Source organism: Amaranthus tricolor, chromosome 7, assembly GCF_026212465.1.
Source record: "Amaranthus tricolor cultivar Red isolate AtriRed21 chromosome 7, ASM2621246v1, whole genome shotgun sequence".
In the NCBI taxonomy this organism is placed as follows: Eukaryota; Viridiplantae; Streptophyta; class Magnoliopsida; order Caryophyllales; family Amaranthaceae; genus Amaranthus; species Amaranthus tricolor.
The window spans coordinates 20,526,738-20,554,479 of record NC_080053.1 but is presented as its reverse complement, the minus strand read 5'-3'; the positions used below and the strand labels follow the sequence as shown (position 1 = coordinate 20,554,479).

Genomic DNA, 27,742 nt, shown 5'->3' with positions numbered 1-27,742 from the left:
GAATATAATTTTTTTATTAAAAAATAATCTCAATTATTAAAGGTGTTTGCTAAGAATGCTCCAAGGTATCTCATACTTATACAACAACAAGTCATTTTATATATTAAAAAAATAAAAAAATATATACAAAATTAAATTATAAAAAAATTGAAAAATATAAAATATACAAGAAAAATCAAAAAAGTTTATTTTTTTTGAGTTTAATTTCTAATTTTTATTTTTTTATTTTATTTTTCCTTTTTTTATAGCGATTAACAAAATCGAGACACCAATTGGGCAATAATATTTCTATATTAGTGACCTTAAAATTGGATTATTTATAATTAATCAAAAGTTATAATAATTGTAGAAAAATCAATAAACGATTGAATTATTCTGTGTAATTTTTCCAAAAAAAATCGCCCATACACAAAATAATTCCGCTCTTGCATCCTAAGTGGATTTAAGGTTGTAAATATCGTGGAGTTCGTATTATGAAGTAGCGGGTCCATAGAGCAAACTGTTACTTAAAGTAGTGGTTTACAGTCTTTACTTTAAGTTGCGGTTTGATTAGAGGACTACGTACTACTTTGAGTTTTGGTTTTTTGATGAATGACATTTAAAAAAAATGTTATATAGGGCAAGAAGAAAAAATAAATAAAACTTATCCAAAAATAGTTTTTCATAGACGTATGATCTGAACAAGTTGGCCCCCGTGAGTGCAATATAATTCTTGAAAGAGATAGTTTTTTTTTAATGAGTCGAATTAATTAATTAAAGAAGAAAAAAATAATAAATTTAAAATAACATAATACACATGCTATTATTTTTCTCCTTCTCCTTGAACAAACCATCCATCAATTTCTCTTGCTTCTTCATCAAATTATCCATCATTTTGCTCTTTTTTCTACTATTTATTTTTTACCATTAAATTCACTAAGAAATTTCTAGTTAATTCAATCAAAGTTTAGTTTTCTCTATTGTTTATTTGAACCTTTAATTTACAATTGTGAGAACATTTTTTTTATCTAAATTTTTTTTTTTTTGCATATTTGATTTTTCATTATACTAAGATTGATTTGGTTTTTATTCACTAAGAAATTTCTAGTTAATTGAAACTCATTCTTTTAAGATTATACTGTTCATCAACTCGTGTTGAACTATTTCAATTTAGTAGCATTTTATTTTCGATTTTGATCTTATATTGTGGTATTGTTCGTTTGGGGTTGATATATTATATATAGCTCGTTACACCAACCCAAATCTGACCAGCCATATTGTGCAACCACCACCACATTTCTGGAAAATTAAAAATTAAAAAAATGAACCAAATAATCCAACTTTCAAACTTATTCCAAAAGTAAGTGTGAGGTTTGGGAATTTCACGCTTACTTTTGAAATAAGTTTGAAAGTTGAATTATTTGGTTCATTTTTTTTATTTTTTGACTTAAAGATTTCAAATTTTAACGTTTCTGCCACATTTTCAAGTTTTAGGAGTAATTCGAGAAATGTATATTTGGATTTGGATTGAAATTTAAGAGGGAAAGTTCCTACACATATTAAAAATGAAAAATTGTTTAAAATAATTTCATTTATTGTCCATCTGTTGTGAATAATCCCTGCTATTGATTATTTATAAATAATTCAACTTTTATATATTATTTCCTGGCATCACCCCTTTCCATATTTTAACTACCTACTGTAGGTACCTACTAGTCATTACACTCACTTTTTATTCCCTCTTATACTTTTTCGATGGTCTTACCCTACATCTTTGATGGTAGATACCTATAATAGCCAGTTAAAATGTAGAAATGAGTGCTGTTAGCAAATAATATACAAATATTGGATTATTTAAAAATAATCAATAGTAGGAATTATTCATAACAAATCAAAGATATATGAGATTATTCTGAACAATTTTTTCTATTAAAAAATGTCAAATATTTTAATCAAATCGAGAAAGATTTAAGGGTTCTGAGTTTTGAAATTTAATTTTGGCTTTATTGTTTAATTCATGATGCATATCAACAATCATATTGTAGATTTTTGCAATAGAAACAATAATGGAGTAATTTTAAAACTAAATCATGCAAAAAATCAAGTTTCATGCTTTATTTTCTTGAATTTAGGATTTATGATGATAAAACATAAAAAAATTTCATAACTAATTTGGCAATTTTAAGGGTTATTTTGAGCATGCAACTTTAATCCAAATTAATTAAAATTTAGTTTCAGATCATTTTGATTCGGAATTTAATTCTCTCTTTCATTAAATCAACATAATAAATCTCAAACATAATCATATTACTTTTGTACAATACGCTAACTAATACCACCATAGGATTATTCTTGTACATCACCAGTTAAGACTTCTATCGTAGTCTCTATTTAGTCCACGTATAATAAATTAATTCCTACATATACTAGTACGAAAAAGATGAACACTTGAATCTTTTACTTTTTAAAATAATCGAATTTGGAGTAATACATTAGAGTTTTTCCTTCTGCTTCATCAAATCCTTAGCCCCAAGACAATTCAATGTATTTAATATTTATCGTCTTGGAAATTAGGCTTTTTAATTATTGTCTAATATTATGAATTGAGACAAAATTCGATTCTTTTAAGTAGAAATACTATTTGGTATACCTCTACCAGTTATCCCAGCACCACTAGAAGGATAAAGAAGAGTATAAGGCAACATAGCAGGCCCAACCCTATTCTTAAGCCTCCCATCATGATTCCTCTCAACAATCCTCCCTTCAATCTCCACTAACCTCTCCCCAAACCTCTTAAAACTCATCAATGGTGAACGATCATCTATCCATTCATCAATATCATCCCTTTCCCCAAGATAAACCTCATCGGAAGAATGCCTAGACAAAAGCTCAATCAATGAAACACCCACCAATGACTGAAGCTCACTAGAAATTGTACTTAAAAACACTAAATCTGGGTTCGTTTTAAGCTGTTCGAATTCAAAAGTGTCGGGTTCTGGCATGAATTGGCGACTTATTGTCGGTCTGTTTGGTACGTATCCTGCGTAAGGATACTGTCCGAAGTTTAGGGCTGCGTGAAGTGCGGATGCAACCCATATAATGGTTGTGCAGATTTGTGTAAGATCGTTTAGGGTTTGTAGATTTGGCCACCATTTTTCGTGTTTTTTGTCGCCATGGCCGACTTCTCTGATTTCCGTCCACCAGGACTGTAATTCTGGGTCATTAGAGACTAGATCGTCTGATTTGTAATAAAAGGAGCAGTATTCGTTAACCCATGTTTGGATTGCAGACCAAATTTCTAAGCCATCGACGGCATACGGGTAGTCTGGAATGAGCAGCTTGTATCCGTGTGGGCTTTTTGAGTCCTCTATTGCCATTCCTCTGAGTAAAAAGTGAAAACTTGAAATGAGTCGAATATACGCACGCCCGATGACTGATATTACAATAAACTAATATAGAAACTCGTACTATTAAGAATATATAAAAGTAACTTTAGATCTGAATAATACAAGTATATATAATATATTATTGTGATTAATTATTAAATATATGACTTTTTTAAAATAACAATTAAATACTATTATTGTTTTTAATTATTTATCGAATACATGATTTTTTTATTCAATTAAATACATATTTTATGCTAGGTATATAGAATTGCTATAATAAATTCATATAAATACTTTACCCAATTAGCTCCAATAAAAAAACAGATTCCAAATAATGTAAATAATGTCATGTAATTAATTATCATACTCTAAAATAATTTTATTTGTCATGGCTCCTCTAAAGATGACATTTATTATTTTTCAATATTTTTATTAGTATATATGATTTAATAAGTATGTATGATATGATAATTGTCATTTACTAATATTTTTATTAGTATGTATGATTGTTAATTTTTATATTTTTATTAGTATACATGATATGATGTCATGGCTCCTTCAAAGATAACATTGTCATGTTTCAATATTTTTATTAGTATATATGTATGATTAAACCTTGTTTAGTTTAACTGATTTAACTAATTTTTACCGATTGAAAGTTTAAAATTGATAATTTTTACTGATTCTAATTGAATTTTAGTAATTGATATATTGATTAAAACTGATCTTTGCTGTGAACAATCTCAACTATTAATTATTTCTAAATAATTCAACTTTTGTATATTATTTACTGACAACACTCCTTTTTATATTTTAACCGGCTATTATAGGTACCTACCACCAAAGAGGAGTTTGACCAACGAATAAGCATAAGGGAGAAAAAGAAGTGAGTATAACGACTAGTAGGTAACTATAATAGTCGGTTAAAATGTAAAAAGAGGTATTGTCAGCAAATAATATACAAATGTTGGATTATTTAAAAATAATCAATAGTAAGGATTATTTATAGCAAATGGGTAATAAGTGAGATTATTTAGAGTTTTTCAATATATTTTTACTAGATTACTTATTTGTTGAGGGTCAGAGTTTTGCGGTTGTTACAATCTCACAAATTTCACTTAGTATTACACAGCTACATAGTTGTGTAAAAATTAGATTAGATTAGGTAATAAGTTACCTCTTGAGAAGGTCCCTTGGAAGAGCATGATCAGTGAAGACCCAATCTTTGTACAATTTGGATGTCCATTCCACAGCATAAGCTCTGGGAAAAACTGCTTCTTCAAACAATCCCTTATTATTAAGGGCAACCTGTCGTGCTATAGCATTTATGTTCATTGTATCACGGAAATGAGGATGCAGAAGTTTGTAAACAGGGTGCAGCACACTCAATTGTCTATTTGTGGCTATTACAAATGGTTCCATCACTGCATGTGTATGTAACCTGTAGTGAATCCCAAAAACAACTCAATCAAAAGCTTAAATTGATGGTTAAGGCTACAGAATATGTTATATACTCTAACACGTCCCCTCACATCACATGAGAGTCATTTGGGTTAGAAGTTAGGGCGCAACACAGACCCTCTATATATCTGGTGCGAAATATCTCACTTGAATTTGAGGGGTGATTGACTTGAACCTGTGACCTTTTTGTCACTTTGGTTCAAGGCCGTCCCTGAGATTTGAGAGGCACGGGAAGAAACATTAATTACAGGATTAAATATTTAACATCAGTAATCGAGTCCAAGTAACATAGTCCCTAACTATTAAATATTAAAGCGTCGTTTTTCTACTTTTTTGGTTGGGCCCGAGGCACAGGCCCTTCTTACCCCCTATAGGGGCGGCTCTGCGTTGGCTTCTGTTACCATGTCTAGGAAACTCAACCAAAAATTTAAGTTGATGGTTGAAACCCCAGCATATGTTATATACTCTAACACGAACAAATCTTTGTGTTTATATGACAATAAGACTAAGAGTTACGTATAGTACCAGTGGCTAATAAGTTGATGGTAACCCGAGTCAGAAACAGCTACATATGCTTTAGCTAACTGCCACAGCGAGCCATCTACTCCATCTGTGCTTGGTTTGTATACTTGGCTAACAACACCAAATTCATTCCCATCTGGGTGTGGTAGACTTAGTTCAATTGCCAATGGCTTCAATGTTCCATCATCTTTTAGAAATAGTAGTGTCCTTGTGGCATAAACTTTTGAATCAGTGTGGTTGTTGATTTTCCTTATATAAGGTACCATTGTATCATGATGATCTAATATGAATAGCCTATTACTCTTCATTGCCTATTTCATTAGTAAATACGTAGTTAGATACACACAACACACCCTTTCCTTTTTCTAATCTCATTATTGGATGCAGCTTCACGTGAATAAAGAGTGCACATAATTGTAATAGTCTTTTTGATATAATCATCATACATACTAATAAAAATGTTAAAAAATGACAAATATTATCCGTAGGAAATGTTGACAGATAGTTATTTTAGTGGATAATAGTTGATTACATGATAATATTTATTATCTAATTTAGAATTTGATTTTTTAAAAAATTGGAACTAAATTAGGTAAAGTATTTATATAATTTATTGTAGTAATTCTATATGTCTAACCTAGGATTTGATACGTTTAATTGAATGAAAAATTGATGTAATAGATAAATAATTTTTTTTAAAAAATCAGATGTAATTTTTATTATAAAAAAATCATGTATTCTACAAATTTAATTATGATAATATATTCTTGCATTATTCTTTGAAATTATATATTTATATATTCCATATTAATAAATTCGGTGTATTGCACGAGTTTATATACTAGTTTACTATAATTTTAAACATAAGAACATAGTATAAATTCCGTTCCCTTAAGGCGGACTAGTGTCAATTATTGGCTTCCACCCCTAAAAGACCTAATGAAGCTTCACATGAAGAACGAGTGCACATGAGTTATTTAGAATATAATAATTATAGGATGGAAAGTTTATGTTGAACATGTTTTACCTCATCAACAGTTAAACCCTCCAGGTCTTCTGCTATTGTTTCCTCAGTGATTGAGCTTCTCTGGTTGCCATATGTTTTGGGATCAAGCTTGCTTGTAGGAGGAAACTCCTGTATTTTGACATAGAAAACTTAGCTTGTTATAGCTCATGCATAGTTCTAATATCACATAAGCACTAGAATTTGTGATTAAACAAAAGCTCTTGTGAGAGACCTGTCTCTCGGTGAGACAATCTCAAAATAAGATTATTGTATTAGTTAGGCTATTTAACTTATGTATAAAAAACATCTCGTGGTGAGACCGTAATTCTTCCATAATTTTCCTTCTCTTTTCATTTGGGTGTAAAGGAGAACAAAATTCAGTATGGCCTTCTCCTTTATAATTTAATTATTTCTATTTCTGAACTTGAAATTTAGAATCCATCTAAATCTAATTAGGTATAGATTTAGGTGTTTTAGTGTATTTAATTATTTTATTTAAAGTTTATAGGAATCTTATATAAATCTTTTTGCCTTTTTATTTTGTATCATTTTTTTTACACGTATTAAAGAAATTTGTTATCCTAACTCTGGTGGACTTTCTTAACTCTGGTGGACATAACTAACACATTGTTACCGAATCACGTTATATTTTGTCTATTTCTTTCTTGCGTTTGTTTCATCATAACAAGCCTAAATTACCTCCAAACGACGAATAGCAAGAGGATGAATTCCAGCAATCATCTCCCTTGCGAATTCTTCATCAGTCCTCCAAGCTGACTTATCCTCTGCATCAGAAAGTTAAGAACATCATATATAGCAAAATCAAACAAACACTCCAATAATACAAACAATAATTTCAAAGCGAGATTGAGGTCTGCCACATGAGTCAATAAATCAACAACTTGTTTTATATGAGACCGTCTCATTATGAAACGAGTCCATATAATTAACTCATTCCTCAAATTAATCATTCTAAGGTTATAAATGATCATTTTAAGAATATAAAAAACAATCCTTTAAATTTGCAATTAATCACTTTGAGGTTAGAAGTGATTACGCTAAGAAACTAAATGTACATTGGTCAGGCTAGCCCAACAAAGACCTTCTCATTTGAAACTTTGTGTAACAACAAGATTTGTATGAAACCGTCTCACTGTGAGATAGACCCGTACAAACAGCCCAAATCATTTATGTTTCAAATAAAATTAATTGAGTTAAACTTAAACAATAAATAACTAAATAAAAACTATTTTTTCACAAATTCTTGTATGAGACAGTCTCACCTTAAGACATGCCTCATACTTGGATTAATAGCCTAATAGTAGGCGGTCTTTTTGAGAGACCATCTCTAATTGGACCGACCCATTATATATTTTTTGAAATATTGTAAGGAGTTATTTAATATGTTGTGAGTAGGTATTAAGAATATGATAAGTAGGCATTAAATTTTAATGAACTGGGCATAAGAGCTCAAAAGACTAGCTGAATAAAAATCGAGTCAGCTCACATTAGCTATTTCACGGTGAGACGGTATTAATAACAAATTTGTGTTTATGTAAATCAAAAGCAAGATTATAATTATAATTATAATATAATTAGTACCCTTGATTATATCAGGCAATGGGAATTTCAGAAACGGTGCTCCATCAGATCGAAGAAGTGATTTTAGGAATTCCGATGGGAGATTTTCCCTAATTTGATCCAGAAATGAAGATTCTGGCAATCTAATTCCTCCTTCATACATGTTCATGACATCTTGAAAAGTATCAAATTCGATAGGTGTCTTGTCAAATACAGATCCAACCAAACCAGCAAAGGTCTGTGATAATGACTTCACTGAATCACCTAAGAAATCTGACATTTTTATGTGCCCAAATTGTTCATCTCTTGGAACGTAGATCCCTAGTCCCTTAATCAATGGCAACCTGCTTTCCACATTTGGATCTGCAATTTAGTAAAAGAAATCAATAAAAAAATTTCAATTTTGATCTAAAAGTGGTCAATTTTGATATAAAGTGATGAATTTGTATTTACAAGTTTATCACTTTGATTGCATTAATTTTTTTAATGTTTTCAATTTCGACGTTAAAGTGATCAATTATATATAATATGATCAATTAAATGATTAGTTATAACTTATAAAAGAAATTAATTTTGACGTTAAAGATATTAATTATGACCTTAAATAGATCAAATACTGATCGCGTATTGGAAAAAACTATAATTGGGTTGATTGAGCTATTAGTCTCATATTGAAATGGTCGCTCACAAGATTAGCTCTAAATAATATTGTTCATAATTTATCTATTTTATGAAAAGCCCTAATAACTCATATTCCCTCCTATTCGCGCTAAAAATGTCTCATTTTCTTATTTAATCAATTTATCGTAAATGTGTCATTCTCATTTTTTTGGTATGTTAACTTTATCAATTTACCCTTACTAAATTTAACTTTTTCGCTCCTTTACATCCACTAACTCTGCTTTACCCAACACTGTACTTTTTTCTTTCACATATGGTCCCATTTAATCACCTAAAAACTAGGAAAAGTCAAACGGGATACATCGGGGTGAATGGGAAAGAATATTAATTATATTAAAATTTAATTCAAAGTTAATGTCAACCTTACTTTTGAAAATGTATTTTTAGAGCTTAAAACTTTGGAACTCTAAGCAATAGCCTCTTTTACCCTTACTAATCAAAGGTCATGGAAAGAGTTATGAAAACGACAACTACACGACTAAGACTAATTTTGTGCATTTCTATTTTGGTCACACTTGTCAAAACGGTCAATCGATTAGATTTCTCATCGATTAATTTTGAATCAGGTTGATTTCAAATCTTATACGTTTGAAAACTAATGAAGAAAAAAGTGAAAGATGCACGTGTAACCTGTGTTTGTAGGTGGACGTCCTGTTCTTCCTCTGCGAGGGTAAGGATATTCTATAGACCCTCCATATATAGGCCTAGCAGATTCAGGACCTTTATCTGGATCTCCTAGATCATTGTACAAAGCATAGTCATAAACACGATCCCATTCCTTTAACATTGCATTTTCTTTCCCTTTTCCTCTTAGAACTTGTAATTCTTCTTCCCTATAATTGCGTAGTGGTTCGGGTGTTTCGTGAGGGAGATACACCTAGTATTACAACCATGTAACATTCAACAATCATATAAACTATTAAAATAAATTCATGTTTAATACCATTGCTAATTGGACTAGTCCGAAAAAGAAAAATAGAGTAAGTTTTTCGATAGGCATTAAAGAGTATTGTATGTAGACATTTAGAATATTGTAAGTACTTACTCGGTAGGCATTAAGTATAATGTAAGTAGGCACTAAAGATATTACAAGTAGACATTAAGATAATGGTAAGTAGGCTAGTAGGGTAAGTTTTTTGGTGGACATTAAAAATATTGTAAGTAGACAGTTAAATAATTTTTCGGTGGGCATTAAGTGTATTGTAAGTATGCATTAAGATAATGTAAGTAGGCATTAAAAATGAATATTAAGATTTTAGGGGCTTTTTGTTTTGAGGTCGTCTCTTTAAAAGACGGTCTCTCACAAGAATAGCTGAATATAAGGGGGCAAAAATTTAGAGTATAAACTTAGGTTAAATTTATGAAGGCAACTGCACAATCAATCTGTTATTGGCTTGTACATTACAAGACCCATACAAATTCGATTAAGTTTCATCTTAAAACCAATTGGTAATAGGGTAGCACATCAAACTTAAATGTTAGTCGATTTCTCTTTATTTTTTCAATATGAGATCACATGTGAGTTATTAATTCAACATTACTATGAGAAAATTATAATTATATAATTTTTAGAAGTGTAGGATTATTTTAAATATCATATTAGTGGAAAACATTCGGCTTTTTCTCAAATGAAAAAGTTTTGTAATTATGTCTGAGTATAACTATAAACTTAAACTTATGATAAAAATCTCAAAGTACGCTATATAGTCTAATAAATTATATTACTGTCTCATGAATTGAATCATAAACTTATTAACAATGTTATAGTGTATATTTATACTATTTGTTGTATACTCTATGAGTAAAAAGTGTAGATAAGTAAGAAAATACCTTATTGGTGAAAAATATACGATCATTGTCATTGTATTTAGTAGGATATACCCAAGAATTGCAAATAAAGTGAAGTTTATCATGACGAGGAACATCATGTAAAGTGACAGTTTTGAGATAAAATTCATGGTGGTGTTCATTTTTAACGATTATTGCACCAGGCACACCAATTTCTTCATCCCAATCGAATGTCACGTTAAATACAACGTCTGAGTCATTTGGTTTTGCCAGCCATTTTTCCAAATAACAAGGTTTTCCAACTTTTCCTTTTAAGTTGTCTGCAAAACACAAAATATTTCATGTTAATGCATTGATCATAGTTGTTACTAAAATAATTTACTTCAAATAAAAAAATAAATATATTTCTAAATTGAATATTTTTTTGAATTATAGGGTAGGTTGAGAGAAGTAGAGGATTAGGTGGGCCAGATTTTATCTCATGATCTTGTTTAGAAAAGACGATATTTGTTTCAACTAAGACAAGACTCGATGCTCTACTTCTAAATTGAATTTTAGGCCTTAAGGGTATGCAAAAGTAATAATATGGATTTAGTCTTATAGATTACTCCTTCTGACTTATTGAAATAACTTCATTTGAGTATAAAAATTCTCATATAATTGAGTAAAATAATGCAATTTCAATGAGACGGAGAAAGTATTTATTTTACATCAAAAACAAAAATCAATATTCCTAAAAAAACATCAAAACACAAATAGGGCTATAAAATTTAGAATAGAGTGAGTATCACCCTCAAAAATGTACCTTTCATCTTTTTAAATTTGACCAAACAACATTAAATTTATAAGTTGTAATTAACTCAGCTAAAAATAATTTCAGGCAATGACTAAAAATATGAATATTGACTCAAAAACATAAATATTACTATTATTATTTAAAAACTAAAAATATAAATATTATTAGGATCATTTACCAACTACAATTTTGAAGTTTAAATATTTTAGATAAACAGCTTCGAATTTTTTTTTTACAAATAACCTTTAAATTACCAAACACGAATTAATACAGCTATTTCATCGGATGACCCATTAAATGACCGTTGACCAAGATAAATAACCTTAAACTTTCAATTTAATTCATTAATCTAACCTAAGTTACTCAATTGCCCCAATTAAACCCTTCTTTCTCAACATCTCTCTACCCCACCCCAACAGAGGGGTCTTTAAGGGTGTGCGAGGTGATCGACCGCACAAGACTCTTTCTTTCTCCCGTATATAAAAAAGTTAATAAAAAAAATATGTTAAATTTATTAATAAAATAAATTTATTTATTATAAATAAGACGCAAAATAATATTTTGCATAGGGCCTTAAAATTTTTCAAGGCGGCTCTACAACCCAACACCAGTTACACCACCATTCCCCACCCCAATACCACCATTACCGAATTGTGGTTGACGAATCTGACTTCTGACCGTTCTTTGCTCATATTACAAAATTATTTTGCGTACAAACTTAATATATATTTATCATTATTTATTTTAATTTTATTTATAGTTTTTTATAACATATGCTTGGATCATATATTCTTCACATTGAATTGTCTATAATTCAATTATTCTCTTTAATTTTGTTACACCGTAAAAATCAAATTGAAAATTTTGTGTGAATTGTGTAGGAATATTAAAAGAACATAGACAATAAATTAATATAACGATTATTGCATTTAAATTGTTCAAATTAAAAATTAATAATCATAATATATATTTCATTCATTATTCTAATAATGTTATTCTTATAAAGTAATTAATACTAAAAATTGTGTTTATTGCATGAGTGTTTATATATTAGTAATTAAATAAGGATCTTCTAAATCGTGTTTTGACTAATTTCCACTAACCTAAACCTAAAAAGAGGATTTGGTCATATAATTCATGCCTGTAATACTAACTGCTACGTCGCATCCTAATCGTCTATACTTGTCAATTGAATCAAGATTCAAGAATTTATAGAAGTTTTAAAATATTAACCTTAAAATCTTGGAAAATTTTACGTTTGCTCATTGTTTTTTAAAAATTTCACTTTTTAATTATTTTTTAAAAATTTGACTTTTATACTTTTAGTGCAGCAAAAATATTTAAGATAAATATAAAAAAATTTATATATTTATAATAAATAGGCTATAGAGATAAATTTTGTGTGAACATTAAGACATTAAATAAATTATCATTTTAATTAATCATCATCATTATCATCATCATCCTACCCAATATATTCCACTCATAGAAAACTAAAATCAGGGTCTGAAAAGGAAAAGACGACGATAACTTATACCTATAAATAAAATTTAATATATTTTAAAGCTAACACTAAAACTTTTACATAGGGGTGTTTGGTATGGGAATATAACATGTAATAGAAAGGGAAATGATAAAGAGGAGTAAGGGTAAGAGTATGGGTTGTAGTTATATGTTGTTTGGTATGAAAATATAAGGAAAATACTCACTTGATCTGAGAAAGGAAATTTGTTACATGTCATAAATGAGTAGTAACAATATAAGGGTATTCATTACCCACAAGAAAGGGATTGGGTTAACCTAATATCATACCAAACAAAAAATGTGAAGTAATTATAATTAAATCCCTTACTTGGTATTAAAAAGTTCGTACCAAACAACTCCTTAAAAGGTTTTATAATTGTTCAATTCTTTTTTTTTTGTCTAGCTTCATGCATAGGTGGATTCCATTATCGATATTAGGATAGATAATCAATATTTTTATTAATGTAAGCATTATAATGATGTAAGCACTATTTGATTTTATGTCACAAGTACTATGTGTCACATTGTGATGGTATAATTATTATTATTATTATTATTATTATTAAATATCATATGCTCGTTGATTTTAATGAGTTTACTATTATTTATGTCAAATGATTCTATAAATTAAAATGAATGACAAGTAAAAACCGATTTAATTAATTAGTTGTATTAACAATATTGTTTAATTACTTAATTTTCTTTAAAATTGTAAATAAAAACTAAAATCAGTGTATGTTATACGCCAATACTAATCTAGTAATTTTTTTACTAAAACACTACTACTAGCTAATAATGTATAATACTACTAAAATATACACGAAGGATATTGGAATACATATGATATCAAATTCACATATTCTTCTGAGAAACTCATTGAGTTCATCTCTGATTAGGTCGGCCCATAAAAAAACGTGTAGAGTAAAATTAGAAATTAAACTTTAATTATCGTCAAATTGATTAACAATATATATAACAATTGGTATATGTTTTTCATTGTATTCGTTCGTTCAAATTATATAAAATATATTCAGATAAAATTGTTATTTGATCATTTAATAGTATTGGAGTAATAAAATATTATTGTATACTCAAATAACTAATCCAAGTATAAAAAAGGTACGTTCATATCAAAAAAAATATAAGAGGTGTTTGGTTTGATATAAATTTTTTTTATGGAAAACAAGTTTTCGTAAATTATTACCTAATACAAATTAAAAATAATAATCATATTTTTTGTCTGGAGTTATGAAAAATTATTATGTTAGTAAATAACAAGGGAGAAATAGAGACGCTGAAACGAGAGAGTACATAAATCTATATCAACTTTCACATATATCGAACACTCGACGCTCGACAGAGGTGTTAGGGGTGTTTGGCAAATTAATTTATTCAACAGTTTTAGCTTATTTTGATATAAACAGTCAAACCAGCTAATGCTAGTGTTTGATGAATTAGCTAGTTGAAACAACTTATTGATACGAATAACCTATTTTTGAACAAGCTGTTTATAGCAACGGGATCAAAATCAATTGGTTAAAGCAGTTAATAAAATTAGTTGGTCAAATCAACCACTATAATCGGCTATCATCCATTTGCCACACTAATCTATATCAACTTTCACATATATAATTGTATTTGTACCATTGTTTTAACCTATAGATCTCGTGTGTTTAGTTTACAAAATATGTCAAAATTTGTTTCAAAATAATTGGAATATTCTCTAATAATTTATTGCATTTGCCGATTAGTTATGGAAAATATTACAAATTATTTTTAGTAATCTATATCTATGCACCTTATGCGTAGGTTAGAAAAACAATATTTTATTTATATACGAGAATTCAATTTATCAATCAAATAATTTGTTTATATATTCTTTTGTTTTATTTATTTTGTATCATTTAAATTACAATATCAGAGTTTTTTCAACAAAATGATACAAAATGAATACGACAGTACCTGGATCAGCATGGACAGAACTAACAAGCTGAAATGACACCTTATTTCCCAGCAACTCATCAACTTCATGAAGGATCTGCAAATCCAATACATTCTTCTTTCTCAACACCACTCTTCCCTTCATCATGATAAAATTATTTCTAATTTATATATATTATTAAATATACTAGTATAGAAATCCTAGTAAATATTTATCTTATTATGAGTATTATTCTAGAATATATTTTATTATGTATATATAAAAATAAAATAATATTAATTAATTAATAATAATATAATAGAGGTATAATTTCGAATGAAAATTAAAGAGGATATGAATAATAATGAATAGAAGTTAATTATGATGTAGGGTTTTTATAATTATAAGCCTATATTTATAAGGGAGAAGGACACGGTTTTATATAGTGTATAAACATTGAATGTTAGGTATAAAAGGTGTTGAACATAAAGAATGACAATTTTTGGCTTTTGTTTGATTTTATTATTTTATTCAAATATGACTTTGAATAATAAATAATTATAAAAGCTAAGGTGGCTTTTTTAGCCTATTTTGGAGGCCTAAATATAGGCATTATTTTTTGGGTTCTTGGGATCTACTTGAAGTTAGTAAATTTTTTTGTTTTGAACTTTTAAGAAACCATCTTTATTTTGAAAGGGATTTTATAAAGTGGTATAAAATGGTTAAATATTACTATTACTATATGATAAGAGTGTAAGAGTATAATTCCTTTGTGGGTTTCATTTTAGATCTAGCGTAAAATTGGTGAAATTTAATGTATAGAAAAATTGACTTGGAGAATAAGATAAAAAAATAAGTAAAAAATAAAAATGAGTGATTCAAATGTAGAGTGTATAAATTTGTGGATGGAATTAAAATAATGAGAATAAAACTATTGCCAAAAAGAAAAGATTGCAAAATTTGTGGGATAAATGAAAATGAAAAGTGAAGCAAAATGATAGGGACATATATTTCATCGGTTAGAAAATAATCACATGACATACATGTAATCTTATTTTATATAAGCTTGATGAGCAACTTTTTCTATGATTAATAATTGATTTTAGGTTGTAACATCATTAGACTTTTGAACAATTTTAATAGTAATTTTTGAACCTTAATATTTTTAAATAAGTATTATAAACTTATAAACAAAGTATCATAAAACGCTATACATTAACAAATCTAACAAGGTCTTATACAAATATATTTTATCTTCAATAAATATCTAAATAATATTATTGAAAATTTTCTCAAAGTGGAAAATTCCAATGTGGACAAAAAAAAGAAAAAGAAGACAATAGTATTGTCTTAGTTCTAATAGAAGCTAATCAAATTGATAGAATATAAATTATGTAATAGAATATAGGATAATTGTTAATCATAAATCAATATTTGTTTGATCCGAATTAAATAAATTTAGCTATTATTTATTTTTGAATAAACCAACCTATTAAATATATTTGTTAATTATTACAATTACAATTATAAATTTAAAAATAATTTCTTAATCTCTCTTTGAAATTGAGCTTGAGTAGACTAATTATCCTTATTTAACAAATACTATGGGCAAAAGTGCAAGCATAATTTAAAGCACCAATTTATGGACCCGTAGAAAAATCCAAGCATCATCATCATCCAATTTAGTATATCCCGTTCTTAAAAAGTTAAGGCCAGGGTCTGGGGAGGAAAAGACGGCGGCAACTCATACCCATAAAGGAGAGCACGGCCAAAGGAGTCCCCCGACTCGAGAAAGATAAAGAGACGCGAAAAGCACGAGTAAGACAACTTGAAGGCCTAAAGACAGAAAGACCACTACGAAAGAGAACAAAGAACTAAAAAGAAAGGCAACAGTAAGGGTAAGGGGTTGAGGGTACTAAGAGGTCAAAGGACGGACATCAGTAGTCTAAGACGTGAATATGACGTCTCCAACTGCTCCTATCCAAGCATATAGTGTAATATTCAACTAGTCAAGTAATAATTCTCGCCGACTCTCAAACAAAAATCTTTATCACCCTTCTCATTTTAAAATCCTTCTTATTTGATCCTATATATATATATATATATATATGTATATATATATATATATATATATATATATATATATATATATACACACACACATATATATATATATATATACATATATATATATATATATATATATATATATATATATACACACATATATATATATATATATACATATATATATATATATGTATATATATATACACATATATATATATATATATATATATATATATATATATATATATATATATATATATATATATATATATATATATATATATATATATATATATATATATATATATATATATATAATCCTTAAACTAGGATCAAGTGTTATGCATCAAATACTAATCAATACTCCCTCCGTTTTCATATTTTCTTCTCAAATATAATTTACGAAAAATTAGTTTCAAACTTTGACTTTCAGTTCTCATTGATTTATATGAAAAAGCGTATTCATTTGGAATTTTAATGGATTCGTCTTTATATATATTTTCTAAATATCAATTTTTTAGAATTTTTAAAACTTACTATTAAAATTATTTAACTTTTAAATTTGTATTGAAATTTATGTAAAAAAATAAATGGAAACATATATGAAAACATAGGGAATATTATTGAGCTTGTTTATGGCCAACTGTTTTGCTAAAGAAATTTTATGTGATTGGCTTTTATGTTTGGCGTATTTAAGTAAGTATTATAAGATAATATAAGATTTCATTTCAATTTCCACGCTAATCTATTTGTCAAACGTTTATCCAATAAGAATAAGATAAGCTTAATCTTTCTTGATACAAACGTTTATCACTCAATAACTTGCAATCTCAATCGTTAATTATTATTTTAACTTAAAATGCAATTCAAATATCAAATGACCTCTGATATTTACTTATTTTTTAATACAAAATAATAATTTTTTTTTAAGTTATGTCAATAATCTTACTTATAAAATTAATGTTTTATAATTATATATTTTGTTAAGTTTATTATAGTAGTTGGCTTTAAAGCTAGCCAACCACTATACCAAAAAAGCTTTTTAGCATTATAATGTGCCTAATTTTGTTTTTTAAAAAGTCAATAAAATATATATTTCCTTCTAATTCCTAAAAGTTCAGATTATGATTTATTTATAGCAAATTTTTGAATATCATTTAGAACAAAAAAAATAGTTTTAATATTATACAATTGTATTAGTATTTCATATAAAATCAAATTTCTTGTGTCCATTAATTTTTTTGTCTTTATTAATTTTGAATAAAAAACTATCACATCATATGTAAAAATTTTTATTTTATTTACTATTTTTTTATTTTTAATTTTATGATTTAGGGTCACTCATTATGTGGTTAGATGCTTGCTTGCGGATTCTACTTCAGTCGGATTTTAAGAAATGGAAATTAAAAAATATTTAAGGAGGCAACAAGTAGCCAAAGTGCAGGTTAAAGGGGAAGTAGTAGGCTTATTCAAAATGAGAAATGATCAAATACCAGACGCTAATTGAGTTGGCATTAGTAAGAAATCATAATTCTAGTCTAAGTGATTGACTTGGAGTTCTCCACCATTCTCTATTATACTTACTTCCGTTCTGAAATACTCAACTACATAAGATTTTTAATACTATTTATCATTCATGCTTTATCAGAAAAACTCGCTACATAAGATTTTTAATACTCACTACATAATATTTTTAATACTATTATACTTGAAATATTTTATTAGAAAAACCTATCATTCATACTTATTTTATATATATTACGGCTAATATATAAGAATAAATATAGTCAAGTGGGATCTTGTTTGAATCGTCTAATCGCATACTTTCATAATATTAACTTTTTATAATTTTTAGATATGTATAATTCAATATATAATAATACATTAAATTAGGTAAAAAGTCAAATATAACAACTATAGTGGAAGAGACGAAATACTAATTACATTGCCAAATGGAGTCTACTCATATGTCACATCTGTTCTCTAAATAAACTTTATTTAGGATCTTTTCAGTACAAATTAGTTGTGGGTGTAATGATTAGTTATCTAAGTAGTTATGGGTGTAGTTATTAGTTATCTAAGTAGTTGTAGTTGTAGTTATAGCTGAATATAATTGTTAGATACTCCTATTTAGTCGTCTAATTAGTTGTGTAAATTAATACTAAAGAAGTACTCCCTTCTATTCTTCTTATGTGTCCCATTTACTTTTATGGTCAAGTCATGTTAACTATCTCATTTCCATTTTTAGTATGTTTTTTGACCTTTATGCCTTTAGTGGGTTTATGTTATTTTCAATTACACCCTCCATTACCCATACTAATTGATCACCCTTTTCATTAATCAAAATATCTTAAACCTAATTAATCTACCCACCCATTAACCATTCCCTCCCTTTTTAACCCTAAACCCTACCCATCCTTATCTCCCTCTATGTTTTCGTGTTCTGTCTTTAACCCTAAATCTGGGTTCTTTCTTCATCATTTTTCTCTGCCTCCCTCTCTGTAATTCTCTAATAACCCTAGATCTGGGTCGTGTCTTCTTCCTCTTCTTTTGTGCTTTCGTGTTCTTCTATCTCTTCTCATGGAAAATTCCAGTTCGCCTTTGAAATCTCCGGCGAAGAACCCTCAGTCGCCTTTGACCTCACCCCTGAAGAACCCTAACTTGCCATTCAACTCACCCATGAAAAACCCTAAATCGCGTAGTTTTGTTTATTTGAGAATCCCCAAATCCCCTTACAAATCGCCTAACCCTAACCTAACTAAGATTGAGTTGAAGGGGTTCGATGATGAGAACCATAGTTCTGGTTTGAAGTCGTTTGAGGAAGAGACTTTTGATTACTGTGATGACTCAACTTCTGTTGAAACTGATCCTAAGTGGGGAAGAGAACTTGACTCTGAAGGTGAACTCATTTACACACCTGAGCCTGATATGTATCGTGATCGTGAATATTTTTCCGTTGATGCTGTTTTTTCGAATGCTGATTGTGAAGAAGAAGATTGGCTTGATATGCTTGGTCCTTTCTCAAGTGAGTTCCCGTTCGTGTTGGTGCATGTTGATATTGACTGTTGATGATTTTTAATTTAAATGTTTTTTGATGCATTTTTTTCCATTGCTCTGTGACTTTAAGTGAGAGCAATTTTTAGCCACCATAAATCGAACAAACAGGGTTTGGATTGTTTTCCAATGTTTTAAGCGCAAAGATGTTCGATTTCCACTCAATGATTACAAAAAAAATAAACAAGTGTACCTGAGAGTACTGAAACAACCAATTTTTTCATTTATGAATATATGAATACAAATGTTTCATTGAAAACAACATAAATTTTTTCATTTGTTGTTTACATCTGAAACATCCAATGTTTAAGATCCCAAAAATATGTCCAAAATCAGAAGGATTTACACTTGAAACATGTTGATGTGTTAGTTACTGTTGTGTTGGTTGCTGTTTTGTTTTTCATATGTTGGTTTCTGTGTTGTTGGTTTTGCTTTGATGCTCCCAAAAATAATGATGTTGTGGTTCAAATTGGTTGTTGCTATGTTCTGGTAACACATTAGTTATAAGCATTGCTCTAATATGCTCTTTCGTAATTGACTGTATTGACTTTGTTTCCAACCCCCCCTCTTCCTGTTCTTGGAGCTTCTTTTTACTGGCTCCTGTGTAACAAATGGCCATATTTCTATCTTACCATCAAAAAAGACATCACCATTAGTTGTAAATATTGGCTTTGCAACAGCACATATGAACATGATTTTGGGAATGAACCTCTTAGATTGACACTCTCTATGTGGTTCTACTTCACCCGGAGCTAGATAATAAGTTTGTGTCTCCTGGGTTAGATAGAAATGTTTTTCATCTATGTGAACAACGTTATTATATGGCTTAAACTTGAATGAATCATTTTGTTCATCATATTCACATTTAGATAATGCAAAACTTAACCTGTGTAGCTTGTTTTCATTCAAAGTGGGTTTGATTGCGTTTGTGTGCTTTCTTATGACTTTTTTCTTCTTCCACCTACACATCGTTGTTTGTGACACATCCATCTGCTTTGCTACTGAATGCTGAGTGCACTTGAGTTCATATTTGATGGCCTTAAACTTTTCTTCATCGAATTGGATTTTGTTTGGTGCTTGTCTGCCCACTCTCTTGCTGTTGAGGTTAATCACGGTGTTGTTATTCTTGATCTGCTTCTTCACTTCATTCCACAAACGTGTGATTGTTTTCCTACACACTTGAAACTCAGTGGCAAGTGCATTGTTTGTGCTTAGCACTGGTTTGCCTTTCTCATTTAATGCAGACAGCAGCTTCTGCATGATTTGGGTTCTTTGTTGAGTACTTAGATTTTTTGAAGGAGCTATTTTTTTAGATGGGTGTGTAATTAATGAATTGTGTTTGGAGTATTTATTGCTTCTATTTTACATGTGATGATTGATGATATTTGGTGTTTACATTTCTTTTTTTGGCGCTTAATTGTAATTGATGGAAGTTTTAGTCACTCCCATTTTCATGTTGCTGTGTGTTTGATAATTTTGGATTTTAATTGGCGCTAGACATGATTTTGGTTTTCTTTCATTGGCGGCAGTTTCTGATTTCCTTGTTTTTGGACATTGTAATTTGGGTTTTAAAATAAATTTGGATAATGTGATGAATTTTTTCAAATTGAAAATTTGGTTGTTTACAATTCGGTGGCTATTTATGAAATTATTAATGCGTCATTTTTGGTAATTTGGAAAATCTGAAGTCAATAATAGCAAAAAAATCCGCACTCACATGATCAGTAACGACTGCAACTACACCGAAGCTGTCGAAGAATTGAGAAGGCTATCTGAGATACCGTAACTGATGTATTTAATTTTCTTTTGTAGTCGGAAAAATTTATGTAATTTCCAAAAATTATTGTACTTGTAGGACTTATTTATGTACTTTCAGAGTCAAGTAGATGATCGATTTAATTTTGGTCTTGAACTGAAAAAAAAGTTCAGACTTTTGGTGCCAAAAAATCAGCTTTTAAATTGGGCTATAAAATGCTTGAATTTGGTGGGAATCATTAATTCCTTAATCCTTACATTAAAAACCAATAATACCACTCTCTTTTCTACTCTTAGGGAACCATGTTGACTCTCCTTAAAATTCGTAAAAAGTCAAATAGAATTCGTAAGAGGAATAGGAGGGAGTATTATTTAGTAAAAATAGTGGTTATGATAATTTATTAAGTAAAATGCAAATAATATCATAATTCAATAAACATAAATGCAAATAATATCATAATTCAATAAACATAAATGCAAATAATATCATAATTCAATAAACATACTTTCAACATAAATACTGTCCATGAAATACATTAGAAGCTAAATGAAGTGGTGCAATCTTCGACAGTACAAAACAGGTCGGGTTGAGCCATGCTTTTTGAGTCTAGTCCCATGTAAAGCTCATATTAAGTTTAAAGGGCTCTTATTAGCCCCATCCATATTTGCTTAAACTCGATTCGACCAATATTTAGTCCTTTAAACATCCATAATTATATTGACTTTACACTTGTCAATTTTAACTCGATCCACAGTTGACCTAGATATGACCGAAAACTAAAAGGTGATGGCACTGAAATTTGACAATGTGCCAAACAAATTGAAAAACATGGGTCAAACAGACCGATATTTAATCATTCTCTAATCATTGTAATTTCGTTTTAATTTATTTATTTATTTATTTTTTATTTTTTATTGTGTTTGAGATCCACAATATCACCAATCAATTTTCTTGTTTCAACTCAATATTTCGTCATTAAGTTTGTATGTTGATCAATTAGTACAACAACAATTAACTCATTTGAGCTTATCAGAACTCGACTCGAGAACAACCAAATCCAAAAACTTATTGTAAATATAATGCAAATACAAATAAAATAAATCGATTTGTATTTTCTTTGTGTGGATGGCAATGAAACTCCTTGCTTTGTAAATCACCAAAAGGACACCATGAAGATAAGGTTGTGACAATCAAAGAAGTCGTTCGGAAATTTGATATGAGTAGAAGGCGTTCATGCACTTTCCTATTGTGATATTTCTCCCACAAAGGTGTTTGGGATGATAAATGAAATTCACAATGAGATATAATCTACACAACAAAATCCTAGCACAAGGAAAGTGCAATAGTAAATACAAGTGTTGAGTAAATTATGAACTTTGATGATATTAAGAGTTAATTACTCTCTCAATATTATCTCATGAAAGGAAGAAAAAGAATAAGAGTATTCTTAGGATAAAAATCATAAATGATATGAAATTGGAATGGAATGTCCCTTGGCATGCAACCTCTATTTATAGAATTATGCATCAAACAATACCTCATTTTGAAACAAAAGTGTTTCACCAAGCAAAGCTTATAAATCAAAGTAATGTTTCACCAAGCAAAGCTTATGAATCAAATGATTCATCACAATTCTTTGAGGCATTTAATTGGACTTATAATATATTTATTTTAATCCTACTACTATATTAAGTAGGTAATATATACAAATTTAAATTTATATACTCTAAATGTTCAACAAAACTATCCGACAAACCAAAAACAATTTGATTCAAAATCAATCCAACGCATCGATTTTCTCTACAAAATCAATCCAACCCATCAGTGGATTTACTGATCTATACAATACTTTATTCCCCAGTTACACATTTAGGTTGTGTGATTCTTGTACACAGCACTTGCAGAAGATCCACACTGCAATCCATGGAGCTTCAAACTCTCCCAGATTACCAAACGACTGGAGATAGGCTTATGTTAGTGCACACGTAAACGTTCTTTAAGGTGGTTGCCAAGTTTGTAGAGCTCATGCTCATCAACCCAGCATCCAACACCATCTAGTAACCCGTCCATGCACACCAGTCACAATCAGAAAATTGAAGTACTTGATCAACGATTATGTATGATCGGAGACATCGATTGAAAATGAAACAAATTAGAGGTTTTACACTTTCTTTCTGATCTCATATCTGTGTAATAATTACTGAATCATAAAACTTACAGGAATACATACGCTGCTAGATCTTGCCATGATGCATAATGCATAATGCATAATGCACAATGCACAATGCACAATGCACAATGCACAATGCACATATGACATTATGAACATCAAGGCCAAAATTATTTACAGTAGAGCAACATGTTATTAACAAATAACTTGACTGATACGGTATCCACATGCAATAATCTCATGCCACGCCATTGAGATTGTCGTCAGTTGCACCAAATTTGACACAACTCTGAATGTTTGCCTATCACTTGTGACTGGCAAACAGATTCATCAGGCAAGGACTGCACAAATGATATTAGGTTGGCTACTCAAAGTGGCATTTGAAGCTCTTTATTTACGTTCCTCTCAGATCAAAGTTCCACAAATGATGCAAAGGTGTAGAGTACTGCGGTGAAGTCTTTTGCTTAGATAATAGATCACTTTGTTGTTTAGCCATCGTCTATACACGACCCGTACACCTTTCCCACCTAAGGTCCTCAGAGAATTCTGAAAGTGCAGCTCGAGGATCACCGTTGGTTATGGATAGATAGTACTGAGCAATTTCATCATCGACCTGCATGCTCCTTCGAACAGATTCAATAATCCTTCTCTTAACTAGATCCGAGGCACCTTTGCTATTAGAGCAGATAGACATTTTCCCTTGTGGACCTCCCTCTAAATATAGAACTACCACTTCTCTTTTTGCATACAAATCAACTTCTATGTAGCATGTTCTGTTAACAAGCATGTCAGGATTGCTGAGAGGGATGAGCAGTCTTTCCCTTAAATAAATGCCATGGTCACTCATCATGTTGTTCAGTCGCTTCAAGTCCGTAACCTGATATCCATTGAAAGAATTGTAAATATATTCTTATTATTAAGCAGCTGCTCCTTTAGATCAGATGAAAACCAGAGACATGAGAAAATCAAAGTAATGTAGAGAAGGAATATCAGTATTACTCTATTTTCCCAAAAAAATTCAATATCTAAACTCAAGAATATGTATGGCGCAGTTGCCAATAAAAAGAATATGTTCAGAGAATGTAGATCACAATGAATATGGTTCAAAATAAAATACTCAATTTGAGTTAGAATTAAACCACAAAGATACCTATAAAGGTTCAAACTTACACGCACGAGAGGGAGAACGAGCACTCACATTAAATCACAATGTAAGGAAAGATAGTTCTTGGATTTCAACGACAAGGACCATGGAATCTATGAAAAGGAAAAACTCATATTCTTGGGATGAAGGCTTTGACATGTTGAATCACTGTCAAAAGCATTCTGTGTCATGTTCTTTGGATTCCATATTATTTATGTTCAAGATTTTGACATAAGTTTACAATTTTTTTTGAGTATCATTAAACTTTGTCCGACTTGGCCGCAATAGTGTCCAAGAATGGTTACTTATTTAAGGGTAAATGTTTGTGTGTTCTCAATAATTTCACTCCACAATAATTGATCAACGAGGCACATAATTCAACCATGGTGAAATTACACAATAATGTTTGTAAGGTTTTCTAAAGAAGAATAAGTTATTCATAAAGCAAGCAAACAAGTCACGGGTGCAATGTAACTACAGGTCAAGTATAGGGTGGGTCAGGCGGATTTGGGGTGGGTGCAGTGGATATGGGGCAAGGCGAGTAAGACATTGTATCCACAACATACTCACCAGTCACCACCCTTAACGGACCCATCACTTATGCAAATTTCTTCAGAATTACAAGCTTGTAAAAACCCCCTCATGTTTTATCTTTTTGACACAAATTTAAATAGCTATACATATTACCCCATGAAAAAGCTTAGCCAAATGCCAATGCGCACATATCACTAAACTAACTAAAATAGTCAACAATTAAGCAATGGAACACATACTGGTATGTATTATGCACATCTTGATACACCGACATCCATCAATATTGTTATTCCATTATTTCCAAAACCTAAAATTTGTATATTTCATACAATTTTCTCATTCAATCTTCTACAACACCAATTTAACAACAGAATAATTGAAATATATTTTAAATTTTGAATAAGCGAAGAGAAAATAACCTGAACAGAGTATTTGACAGCGAGACTAGCAACGGAATCACCACGAAGAATCCGATGAGATATTGCGAACTTACTCAAGCTATTGTCTTTCCAGAAGCTTCCAGACGTAGGATTTCCAACAATTTCCTTCAATTTCCATGGCGCTTTAAAAGACGCTGTTTGAATTTCCCTATCAGAAGCAATCAGGCTCCAAATTCTGCAAACGCAGGAAGCACGAGCTAAATCGGTGATCGGAAGCTTCTCGAAGATGAGGCTGAGGATGTCTTTGCAAAACAAAGCTGAAAAATTTGAATTCATTGGTGAAATAGCTGCTTCTGTGATAATGGCGGGGTTTTTTAGGGTTCTTGTGGTGGAAGATGTGATGAGGGATTCGTGGAGGAGATTATCTTCTTCCTCCATTCTTTTCAAAAGAAACGTGGGTTGATAAAAATGAGTAAAATGGACAACAATCGTCTTTATATTTTGGGATACCCGTCGACGTTTTCCAACGACGATTAGTGTCGTTAAAAATAATCTAATTCGATATTAATCCAAATTTATAATCGAAATTCACTTTGATTCGACTTTAAAATTAATTTACTTATTTTTATGTACTTAGAATCCCAATTCGACTAGAGTTGTAAAAATTCGAAATTGATTATTTTCCAACGACGATAAGTATTGTTAAAAACAGATTTGCGATTTGATATTAATCCGACCTTATAATCGAACTTCACTCGAATCCGACTTTAAATTGATTTACTTATAATTATGTACTTAAGACCCAAAATTGACCGGTGAATGAACAACTCTAATTTCGATGAATTGTGTAGTGTTGAGCAGAGTTTATTTAACTAAAAATTCATATAAAATGAAGTCTTAATTTATCTCATAATGAATTATTTCTACTTATTTTGCTAGATTTGTTCTCGAACGCTCTTGCAATAAGAGATTAAATGTAGCAAAGTGGGTGAAATGAAGCGAGCAATATTAATTAACAAAACGACACGCTTTCATCATGTCTTAGCTTGATGGTTTAGTATTGTCATTTCCTTATGTCATGACTTGTAATTAGACATGATCACTAGTTGGTTCATTTAGTTCACTTGATTTTTTAAGAATGAAATGAAAAACTTTGAATTGTTAGTTTAAAACTCCATCTCGATAAAAAAAAACTTAGAAATTATGATAATATATTTGAAACATATGTGCGTATGTGAACGAAATAAATAAAAGACAACACATAAGAAAATTATAATAATTGAAAAAATATGTTGGATCGGATCGTTAGATTTATGATCTTTTCTTTCAAAATTAAAATCCAAATAGAATCATATGGTTCTACCTGTAACAATCCGACTTACCGTTGACTAAGTAAACAAAGTCATTACGGGGTTCATTTCTCAAGAAACTTAACACTTTCAAAACTTGAGCAAAGGGGTCACCAGCTCTTTAACGTATCTTACTCGGCTAATTCTCAAACCAAACATCTAACTAAAACACAAAGTAATCATACAAATCACTTTAAGTTCAATATAACCAACACAACCGAGTCTAATATACATTTATCCAAAATCTAATACAAAACTACAAAATTCCCACATGCTCAGCTCAATATGACATCCTTGGAACTCTAATCAACACCGTTAACCCATCGTTCCCGACCGGTTTTGATTTGTAAACAAGCTAAAAGTTGAAAACAACAGAGGGTCAGATTAAACTAAATGAGAAGTAACAATCCATAACAACAAAACACAGTAAATTTCAAACAAAGGTTTAAAATCAATATCAATTTCCTAGATTTAAGTGCGCACAGGGAGTCTAGTTGAGAGGAACATCCATAGCTCTAAGGCTATGTCATTATCAGGTGAGGCTAGTCAATATTTGAATGAAAATTCACCTCAAAATAGGGAGTAGGGAACAATGTTCCTCAACTCCGTCAATGACCAGCTCGCAAACCCGATCCAT

At 29.8% G+C, this 27,742-nt stretch overlaps 3 protein-coding genes across 3 annotated transcripts; all 3 read right to left on the bottom strand.

Moving 5' to 3' along the window:
* Window positions 1-2,221: 2,221 nt before the first annotated feature.
* Window positions 2,222-15,018, bottom strand: LOC130817661 (probable linoleate 9S-lipoxygenase 5). The gene is made up of 9 exons (XM_057683495.1): window positions 14,690-15,018; window positions 10,450-10,727; window positions 9,250-9,496; window positions 7,960-8,301; window positions 7,057-7,142; window positions 6,379-6,486; window positions 5,355-5,662; window positions 4,546-4,809; window positions 2,222-3,360 (listed from the first exon to the last, which is right to left on the bottom strand). Exons 1-9 carry the CDS (start codon window positions 14,814-14,816, stop codon window positions 2,604-2,606), a joined length of 2,517 nt encoding a protein of 838 aa, XP_057539478.1. The 5' UTR covers window positions 14,817-15,018; the 3' UTR covers window positions 2,222-2,603.
* A 5,255-nt stretch (window positions 15,019-20,273) lies between these two features.
* Window positions 20,274-21,032, bottom strand: LOC130818612 (uncharacterized). The gene has a single exon (XM_057684776.1). The coding sequence runs from the start codon at window positions 21,030-21,032 to the stop codon at window positions 20,274-20,276; it is 759 nt and encodes a 252-aa protein (XP_057540759.1).
* A 2,515-nt stretch (window positions 21,033-23,547) lies between these two features.
* Window positions 23,548-26,273, bottom strand: LOC130818081 (F-box protein At1g55000). The gene is made up of 2 exons (XM_057684115.1): window positions 25,796-26,273; window positions 23,548-24,575 (listed from the first exon to the last, which is right to left on the bottom strand). The coding sequence occupies exons 1-2, from the start codon at window positions 26,192-26,194 to the stop codon at window positions 24,198-24,200; spliced, it is 777 nt and encodes a 258-aa protein (XP_057540098.1). The 5' UTR covers window positions 26,195-26,273; the 3' UTR covers window positions 23,548-24,197.
* Between the last annotated feature and the right edge of the window lie 1,469 nt (window positions 26,274-27,742).